Source organism: Salvelinus sp. IW2-2015, linkage group LG36 (genome assembly GCF_002910315.2).
Source record: "Salvelinus sp. IW2-2015 linkage group LG36, ASM291031v2, whole genome shotgun sequence".
Lineage (NCBI taxonomy): Eukaryota > Metazoa > Chordata > Actinopteri > Salmoniformes > Salmonidae > Salvelinus > Salvelinus sp. IW2-2015.
Window position 1 is genome coordinate 23,371,869 of NC_036875.1, and position 10,462 is coordinate 23,382,330.

The window sequence follows — 10,462 nt, forward strand, 5'->3', positions numbered from 1 at the left end:
TAACTGGTGTCATGAACTGGTGTCATGAACTGGTTCATGGAACTGGGTAATGACCAGGTAACTGAATGTTTTTTTTTCTCATGAACTGTGCATGGTCATTACACCAGTTCATGACACCAGTTCATGACACCAGTTCCATGGTCATTACACCAGTTCATGACACCAGTTACATGGTCATGACACCAGTTCATGACACCAGTTACATGGTCATTACACCAGTTCATGACACCAGTTCCATGGTCATTACATATTTTAGCTTAATGATCTATGCATGTCAACGGAGAGCAATGAACATGGAATGTTATCAAACTCAATTTACAATCTCCAAAAGAAGAACGTAATCTTATCTCAGATCAGACTTTTCTAACGTAATATAAGAGAGTATTAAAGTGTCAACATTTTGCTCCAGTTAGTTCCCAAAGAAAAAGTATGGCTGATGAGTAGAACACCCTCCCCCTCAGACAGGGTTGACATTGGTTCAGCCTGTTTAACCCCTAACGGAATCCTCAGTCTGATGAATGGTGTTATGGAGAGATAACAGTTAACTTCACCCACCCCAGACCTCCCCTCTACTCTACTCTCCACTGTGGAGGAAAGCAAGGCTGCATCTCAAAAGTTTCATCCTGGCTTCCTTTCCTTAATCTGTACTGGACATGTGAAAAGTCCTTCAGTACACCTATACCATTTCTTTCATCCATCTTGTGTTTTCATGTCAGTACATGTGACAGAGATAAGGTGAGGACTGAGGAGAGCAGCAACCCACTTTTTAAAATATTAAAAGTTGCCCAAATCATAGGAGAACGTGCAAGAAAAACTACACTATTGCCCAGTGTTTACCTTTGGTATGTCCCGAGCAACGCAAGCATCCTTTGACCCTGTGGCTCTATCCAGGTGGGGGGATTTGTGTTGGTGAGAGTTGACAGCCCTTGGTGGCCCCTGCCTCTGGGTTGGACTTTGGCTTACACTCCTTTCTTCCCTCTCCTTCTTCACCCTGTGGAGAGTGGGGAGGCCTCCTCTGGCCCTCAGGACCCTGGCTGGGGCCCCCCCGGAACCAAATCTCTCTACCCTTGAGACCGACCGTGTTAGGCAGATATCCACACTCTCCTCCTCCCTCTTCACCCCCAACATGGGCCCTCCTGCCGGCCGGCAGAAGCTGAAGAGGAAGCCTGGGTCTAGGAGCTTGACAGGGGGCTTGATCTGCCTTTTGCCCAGCTCTGGGGAGGAGGACACGGAGGGTGGCTCGGGGAAGGACCCCGCCACAGGTAGAGGGTCTGCTGGTTCCTCCTTGATGACCCTGTACAGAGGATGGCTGTGGAGGGGAGGAGGAACAGGATCAGGGCTGAGGATGCTGCTCGTCTTCCTGCTGCTCATAGCTCCAGGCCCTCTCTCCATGATCTTCCTCACTCCCTGGCTGCTCCCAGTCCTCATGCTCTCCTCTCTGGGCTTACGCTGGGCTCTCCCAGACTTCATGCCACTCCGCTTCAGCTTATCTTTGGCCATCGGACGCCCGCTGTTGTAGCGGAGCGCTCTGACAGTTTCTGTGGTAAACTTGTGCCTGGGGTGGGCCCTGGGAGGGGAGAGGTGTGGGTTTGGGTGTCGGCCATGTGAGGGGAGGGGTGGTGCTGAGATGGCATAGTCGGCAGGTTCGGGTTTGATCCGGACAGTAGAGACGTTCCTCTTGGGATTTGGAACTCTGGTGTTCCCAGAACGGGGTGGGAGAGGTGGAGGGGGGTGGCTGGCCTCAACACCCCTGACAGAGCGCCTGAGATCCCTCCCTCCGTAGACCAGCCTGGACACGGGCTGCAGCAGGTCTGGTAACACTACTTTACTGCGCATGCTCCTGTCACTGGGCGGAAACCGCCGGGGCTGCCTGGGTTTCTTCAGTCTCATGTCCTCCATGCTGATTGGATACTCAGGCTCCGTCTTTATGATCCTGCTCAGGAAGTGAGCTTTGGCAGGGGTACATAGGGGGAGTGACAGGGGCGGCCCCCCGAACGTAAGCCCTCCTGACGCCTGGGGGCGAGGTTTCCTCCTCTTGGTCAATGAATAGTTATTGACCTTCAACTTTCGGAGGCGTTTTTTCTGCCTCCAGCCAATCAGATCCTCTGGTCTGGGGAGGAGGGACGTCCTCTGTAACCCGAGCACGCTCATCAGGCGGTACTTCTCCAGTGCTCGGAAATGATCTTTCTCATCCTCGTCCCCCTCTTCCTCCTGCTTCACCCTCACTATGGGGGCCTCAGAGCCAGCCCTCTGTGTGGAGGAGGTGGAGGCAGGATGGGGGACAGGGTGAGGTTTTCGGCCCCGAGGGCTCTCTGTCCTGGGAAGCAGTCTCTGGACTTCCTGGGCGGCCCCGGGAGTAGAGCGGAGAAGACGCGTGTGGGGCGAGGAGGAGGAAGATTGGGTGTTTCGGGAGCGAGGGATGGAGGATACGTTTTTTGGAGGGGAAGAAGATATTTTACAAGACGGAGATTTGAAGTCGATGAGCTTCATCCTGCGGGTGGGGCTGAGGGGGAGACCGTTCTGCCCTAGGGGGAGGGGGCTGGGTCCGGGGGGGCGACGGGGTGACCGCCTGGTCGGGCTCTCCTCCCTCGACTCATTGGACTGATCCAGAATCTGTCTGAAGCCATCATCCACCCCCTTTACCCTTCCACCCCCAGCCACCCTCTCCCTGCCCTCTCCAGCCAACCCCCTATTCCTCTTCCTGTCCCTCTGGTGGTGGTGGAGCTCCAGGGGAGATCCAGGGATCTGCGATGAGAAGCCTAGGGCAGGGTGCTCCATGGTGGGGTATTGGGCGGCGTGGTATCCCTGCTCCCTCTGGAGGGCAGAACAGGCCTCCACGGCAGGCCACATGCCCAGGTGACGGGCCATAGTGCTGACCTCTGGAAGGTCCTCCTCAGACACACACAGAATAGAGGAGTAGGAGAAGTCCAGCAGAGACATCAGGCTAGACTCACTGAAACCTACAGGACAGGGAGAGAGAAGGTGGTTAGACAGGCAGACAGAGAGGAACAGCTAGAAAGAGAAAGTCATTGAGTGAGTGGGATAGAAAGTTTGTCTGGATGAGAGAGAGAGAGAAAAGGAGAAAGATAAAAGTGACAGTAAATCTCAGCACAACCATCAGTCCTAACCCACAGACAGTTCAATCTAGTACAGGATTAACTGAATGGACAACATAGGAATGCAATATGACATTTTATTAAATAGTTTGGGGAATGGCCTTGTCTGCGAGGGAAAATCCTCGGAGCAAGATCATATGATGGCAGGTCGCCCTATGTGGGACTTCTGGCATCGAACCCCCCCCCCCCCCCCCTACTGGGGGAAAGGAGTTCCAATGACGGGCCTTAAGGTTATTATAGCTGGTGGGGGGGTGGATGGTTGTCAAACTGTTGCTGAAAAACAGCAAGTGAGAGAACATCGGTAAGTTGACATAAATACATCCCAAGACTTACATCCATTGGTTGAGAGAGAGGAAGGTATTAATTGCCAGAGTGAGCACATAGGTTAAACAGCAAGCATGAGGAATGAGCATTATTGTGTTGTGCTAATAGGCCACAAGGTAAATAGGTAAATAGCATTCTGCACATGGGAGAAGAGGAGAAGAAACAAGATGCTTGCTGATGATGATACGTTTGTCGTCATTCCCACTATGCCTGTAGAATAGGAAACAAAGTGAATTATGTTATGCTGACTGGATGAAGTTAAACGAACATTCAGACCAGCCTTACTGATTTAACTTTTGTAAATGACATATGTTGAGAAGACCAGAGGGGGGAAAACAGTAGGAGGAGACCAAACATGAGGAAGTGAAAAAGTGGAAAAGAGAGTGAGGTAGAAAGTGCTGTTAAGTTCCTTTTCAGAGCAGTAGCGGTCATGTCCATGCCAAAACATGGGCATCCACAAAAGGAGAGAGCAGAGTAGATGGAGGAAAACAGAGACAGATGGATAAAGAAACAACCCCATTCAGAAGTGTGTGTGTCAATCTCGTACCTGTGAGGTCGATGTCAGACCTGGAGCTAGGGGCGGAGTCCATCTCAGTGAATAATTCCTGAAAGTACTCGCTCACCGCTGCCAGCACCGCCTTGTGGGCGGAGTAAGAGCATCCGTCAGTCCTCAGAGTGATGTCACAGAACAGCCCCGCCTCCCGCTGGCTCCTCAGTTTACTCAGCATGTCACGGCTGTGTGACATCATCGTCTGAGAGAGACGCCTCTCACCCACACGCTTCTGTAGGAGAGAGAGCGAATTAACACGAGCGAGTAGAACAGAGTCACCAATAACGTGAGAACGAGGGTGAGAAAGGGATTGAAGGAAAGAGAATGTGAGAGAAGGAAGTGTGAAAGAGAGCAAACGTGAGTGGCAGAGAGATGGGGGAGAGAACGACCTGGTGAGAACATCATTCAGTATCAGTGCCTTCACATCAGGATGCTCTATGGTGCCATCTCTTACCTTGGGTCTCTTGTTCCTCTGCTCCAGGCACGCTGGACATCCCCGGACAAAGTCTCGGATCTGGAAGTACATCCCTGAGGAAGGGTCAATCATGTACGTTATTGCAATGATCATCATAACGGATTTTATATTAACGAAACAAACCATATTACACAGGCAATGTTTTTGACCACCAAAAGGGTCATTGGTTTTTTTAACCGCAAAACAAGACCAGTATTTATTCAACGTAGTTCGACATTATACAGCATCAATCTGACTTATGTTGCAATATAATAACACCTCTGTCGAACGCCTGCAGTTCACTTTCTTTTTTAGGTCTCTCTGGTTGTAAAGAGGGACATCCCTCTTTACAGAATGGATGAATACATCATCTCACCAGAGGATAGGAGGATAGAGAAGTTTGGAAACACTGGCCTCGCAAGAACATTACAATAACAGTCTACAATGTGATGAGATGAGGTGTAATTATTTTGTCTGAAAAGCCACTTTCGGGAACATCCTAAGTGGTTTTAATCATTGTCCTGTGTAAAAAGGGTAGAGGAGTAGGAGAAGTCCAGCAGAGACATCAGGCTAGACTCACTGAAACCTACAGGACAGGGAGAGAGAAGGTGGTTAGACAGGCAGACAGAGAGGAACAGCTAGAAAGAGAAAGTCATTGAGTGAGTGGGATAGAAAGTTTGTCTGAAAGAGAAAGGCAGACAGTGAGAGAAAAGGAGAAAGAGATGAAAGAAAGTGACAGTAAATATCAGCACAACCATCAGTCCGAACCCACAGAGGGCTCAATCGAGTACAGACTTAACTGGATGAGGGATCGATAATAACCATCCCACCCGACCAGACTCACCCTCCCACCAGTAGTTCTCGGCCACTGATCTGTACGTATCCTCCAGGGAGTGGTGGCACATGCCTGGCCGCCGCCGGTGGAAAGTGGCAATCGCCCCAAGCCGTCGGTCCTCGTCTAGCACCTCCCGGTAGTGGATGAAGCCTCTCTCCAACTTCTTACGGTACAGCAGCCCATCAATCATGTCAAAGTTTGGCGAGCAATAAACAGACCCACGCCCCTGTAGAACACTGGGGGCGTCGGGCTCCCCCGCGGGCACCCGCACTTGGTCCAGTAGAGGTTTGGATGGAGAAAATGTGTCATCATTCACATAATGCATCTTATAGTTGCAGTCGCCGTCCATTTTAGACAGATGTTTTTAATCTGCTGTAGCCTACTTTTTCCTTATTGAGTCAATACCTCTTCCTCTCTGCTGTGTGACAGCAAAAACTAAAAAGCTGTCACCTTTTTGCAGCAGGACTACAGCAGAGGGAGCAGTCTGTGCGTCACGGCTGGAAGTTTCCTCAACCCAAAGTTTTCAAGTATACCTACATGAACTCCACGTGGATGCAGTGACAGGAGTGGATTGTGACCAATGATTACTCACACGTCAGGAACATATAGGATGCAACGAAACTTTGAAATGAACCCATTTGCAACCTATTTAGATAGGCTATTTATGTTGTATTCCATTGTGTGGTTAAAACAGACCAAGTACTGAGACAGTGGCACAATTACCCACTAAAATCAATACCTAGCCTATCCAATAAGAGTCAGCAGCACAAGACTATGTAAACTATTTGTTATTTTAGGAGAAATGTCACCAGCATAGTTCAATGAAGTCAGCATCTCTTTGGCGATTATACATACATTCCTGGGTCATGATCATAACCCGAGCAGAGTCGTGTCTGAGTCGATAGGCTATCCTACACAATTTGTGTAATCCAACAGACACTAAACATGTGCACTCCCTTGACAAGTCCAAGAGGTCATTTGATGATGATGGAGTCAATAACAGTACACATGAACTGCCTATATTCCAGATGATTACGATGTAGGCTAGGTCTGGATAGATTAGCCTGTTTCAGTGGCAAATTGTGTTTGAAAAATAATGCCCTTTGGTTTTTCTTTATCCCAAATTCAGCCACTGTGCCCATAATCAAAATATTGGCTAATTACGATCGCACCCACCCAACAAATTAGGAGGAATATCGAGCCAATCCCAGGCATAAACACAAGTGATAGGCTACAATGTAACCACTTACTGATCTTCTTAGGTCACATCACCGGGCGCGACAATGTATCACTGAAGTGCCAACAAGCCAAATCAACAGATGTAGCTAATGCGTCCCTCTTTTTCTGCTTGCAATTGTCGGGTAGCCTCTGTAGCTAAATGACGACGACTCACTGCCCCCCTGGTGTAACTTGTGATTTCTTTCGCTAACTCGGAAGCAACATGATGATGCAGCGATCTGTCCAGCATCGCGAGTTGAACGACCGCGTGAAGCGAGGTATCTCGTCGATCACCACGAATATAAAAAATGTCAAAATAATGTCTCCAAAAACAACACAAGACTCGCATCTGTGGTATCCGACTCATTCCATATCTCTTCCCTTTACGCAAAACCAGTCAGACGATCAAATAATCATATATTTGTTTAACTCGTAACCTTCTGTTGGTTACTACATGACAACCTAACTCGTTCTAACACTCGCAGCATCTCTGCCTCAATGCCTATTAGTAGACCCTTTAAAGAGCCCCGACCATAGACAATGCGATTGGCCATTGGAACTGCCAGTCAGATGGTGTTTTTTCATGCATCAAGATAGGTTGTTGACGGCAGTTTTGCCTCGCTTGGTGTGATTTTTACAAGTATCAATTCCGCTACTTCTCATATATCACCCAATACCTCTCTAGGGAATTCATATATTCTTAGATAATTCTCCTCATGCATTCAGACCAATAAATGTGATCAGATACCAAGATGTTCAGGTATTCATCTCCTATGGGCTATAAATATCATTTTTTATAAAAAGTTTATTATATGCAGTAGTTTAGATACTGTATGTGCCCCAAAACTGGAAGGCAGGACTAGCAGTATTTAATTTAATTTTGCATCACCGAATTTAGAACCTTTATTATACGGATTATGGGCTTTACAGTCACATTAATATGCTTCCAGTTGTACATAGCCATGATAAGGCATTTTCCATACTGACTGTGTGACGTAAGACCAGAGTGGACCATACATGAACAAATACACACACCAAGCGCTATGCACCTGACTATATAACAGACTCTGTAGTCCTTAACCTAATCATCATCATTATTATCATCATCATCATCATCCTCTTCTTCTTCTAAAGCATGACATGCAGCAAGCAAAAAAAGTGATTGAGGCTAAATATACACCACTACTCTAATGACAGATTCTGCCCTAAATTACTCTTGTGTACGTTCACCTGTGGTTGGAAAGACTAGTGATCAGTTCCAGTGGTCAGATGAAGCAGATGCTAAACTACAGGACTGTTTTGCTCGCACAGATTGAAATATCTTCTGGGATTCTTCCGATGGCATTGAGGAGTACACTAGAGGGTAGTGCGTACGGCCCAGTACATCACTGGGGCCAAGCTTCCTGCCATCCAGGACCTCTATACCAGGCAGTGTCAAAGACTCCAGCCACCCTAGTTATAGACTGTTCTCTCTGCTACCGCACGGCAAGTACCGGAGCGCCAAGTCTAGCTCCAAGAGGCTTCTTAACAGCTTCTACCCCAAAGCCATAAGACTCCTGTACAGCTAATCAAATGGCTACCCAGACTATTTGCATTGCACCCCCCGCCCCCCCCCCCAAGCTGCTGATACTCTCTGTTATTATCTATGCATTACCACTTAAATAGCTCTACCTACATGTACATAATTACCTTAATTACATCGACACCGGTACCCCCTGTATATAGCCCCGCTATTGTTATTTACTGCTGCTCTTTAATTATTTGTCATTCTTATCTCTTACTTTTTTTTGTATTTTCTTAATTGCATTATTGGTTAAGGGCTTGTAAGTAAGCATTTCACTGTAAGGTCTACACCTTTTGTATTCGGCGCATGCGACAAGTACAATTTGATTTGAGGCTCTAAATGCTCACCTTTAAGGCGTTATGGATCTGCAATTGGGCAAGAGGAGGCGCCTTACTACCTTGCTGCCTTATTATTGCTAATCAGATTCGTAAATTGTTCCCTCACACATATGGTTGTTGCAGGATATACTGACCATGTTGGCTTTCTCAGTGGAGGAGGGTGTGGTGAAGATTTGAGTGGCAGTAGAAGATCAGGCTACGACAGGGGTCAGAGTTATCTGCCTGAAAACAAAAGGTAGAGAGTGGTTTTAAGATGATCCTGGGTATTTGTCAAAGGGCAACCTCTACCAAGAAACATCCAAGACCAAGTAACCACCCAGTTACAGAAAAACAAGCAAATTGAAAGATGAGGTGTTTAATTGATTCTGTGAACTTCCTATGTGTGAAATGAAACCAATGTCTACAGAAGATGTCTGCTTCTCATACGATTGTCCGTGAGGGTTTGTGAACATTTAAACTATTACTATAAACACATAAACAAGCAGTGTGACTTTCACAAGGACACATCGACCCCTCCTCCTCTCTCAGGCATTATAATCTCACCTCAGTGTCAGACAATGGGTGGGTTTCAAAGGTATATCGGGCTTCCTCTCATTTTCCTTCCTTCATACACTGTTCTGGATAGGCCAATAGGAGACTTGTTTTCACACGTCCAATTGTTTAACATAAATGTCTGCCAGGTGTCAGGTATCCCCAGTACTTTGTTTGATGGATACATTTAGTTGAAAACCTGATGCAACTACCATTTTTAAAGATGTTCATAAATTGTCTTACTTGACATATTTACTTGGCTTCTATAAGGAGCATAGGCCATTGACGAATGTCCTTCATCCCCCTTGGTTTGGGCCGGGGCAAGTTTTTTCAGGTCGCACCAGTTGAGGCCACTCTCGGTCATGAGAGATGGAAGAGGAAGCGAGACATCCCACTCCCTAATTTTTTCTGTTTCAATGGAAGTCAATGAACTAATTAGACCAGACCCAGCTGCTATCACATTGGTGTCTATGGGAGAGACACCCCCTTAAGTAGACAGGAACTGACCATTTCTTTCAATGGTAAACGACCTGAGTGAACTGTCTTAATTTATCCACCATTTTTGCCGTAATCTCTGCCTGGAAGTCTCTCCTCCAAGTGTTTTGGGTCAACCCCTCTTTCTTTTGCACTGGGGGTTCAATTTCATGGAAGGCAAGTGGTTGGTGGCCAGTTTTCGTATGGTGTGTCCAATCCAACTCCACTTTCTTCTTATTTGTAGTTCAACATACACTATATATACAAAAGTATGTGGACACCCTTTCAAATTTGTGGATTTGGCTATTCCAGCCACATCCGTTGCTGACAGGAGTATAAAATCGAGCACACCGCAATGCAATCTCCATAGACAAACACTGTCAGTAGCATGGCCTTACTGAAGAGCTCATTGACTTTCAACGTGGCACCATCATAGGATGCCACCTTTCCAACAAGTCAGTTCATGTCTGCCCTGCTAGAGCTGTCCCGGTCAACTGTAAGTGTTGTTATTGTGAAATGGAAATGTCTAGGGGCAACGGCTCAGTCGTGAAGTGGTAGGCCACACAAGCTCACAGGACGGGACCGCCAAGTGCTGAAGCACATAGTACGTACATTATTTTGCCTGTCCTCGGTTGCAATTCACACTACCGAGTTCCAAACTGCCTCTGGAAGCAACGTCAGCACAATAGCCGTTTGTTGGGAGTTTCATGAAATGAGTTTCCATGGCCGAGCAGCCATACAACAAGCCTAAGATCAGCATCCGCAATGCCAAGCATCGGCTGGAGTGGTGTAAAGCTCGCCGCCGTTGGACTCTGGAGCAGTGGAAATACATTCTCTGGAGTGATGAATCATGCTTCACCACGGACGAATCTGGGCTTGGCGGATAACCAGGAGAACGCTACCTGCCCCAACACATAGTGCCAACTGTAAAGTTTGGTGGAGGAATAATGGTTCGGGCTAGGCCCCTTAGTTCCAATTAAATGAAATATTAACGCTACAGCGTACAATGACATTCTAGACAATTCTGTGCACGGGGAAGGCCCTTTCCTGTTTCAGCA

General features: G+C 47.3%; 2 protein-coding genes across 2 annotated transcripts in view; one reads left to right on the forward strand and one right to left on the reverse strand.

The window, feature by feature from the left end:
- The window catches only part of LOC111959806 (potassium voltage-gated channel subfamily E member 2), a 367,483-nt gene that overhangs the window by 200,242 nt on the left and 156,779 nt on the right, over positions 1-10,462 (forward strand). The gene's annotated exons all lie outside the window — the stretch shown is intronic.
- Positions 786-6,974, reverse strand: LOC111959644 (uncharacterized). Its single transcript, XM_023981372.2, has 4 exons — positions 5,289-6,974; positions 4,445-4,518; positions 3,988-4,222; positions 786-2,960 (listed from the first exon to the last, which is right to left on the reverse strand). The coding sequence occupies exons 1-4, from the start codon at positions 5,626-5,628 to the stop codon at positions 820-822; spliced, it is 2,790 nt and encodes a 929-aa protein (XP_023837140.2). The 5' UTR covers positions 5,629-6,974; the 3' UTR covers positions 786-819.

What these genes read in the sequence shown, in the direction of transcription:
- LOC111959644 (XM_023981372.2), bottom strand. Translation starts at nt 5,628, where the DNA reads ATGGACGGCGACTGCAACTATAAGATGCATTATGTGAATGATGACACA. An exon ending in AGAGGAACAAGAGACCCAAG is followed by an intron (nt 4,223 to 4,444) that starts GTAAGAGATGGC and finishes TCTCTCCTACAG; the next exon opens with AAGCGTGTGGGTGAGAGGCG. An exon ending in GTCTGACATCGACCTCACAG is followed by an intron (nt 2,961 to 3,987) that starts GTACGAGATTGA and finishes CCTGTCCTGTAG; the next exon opens with GTTTCAGTGAGTCTAGCCTG.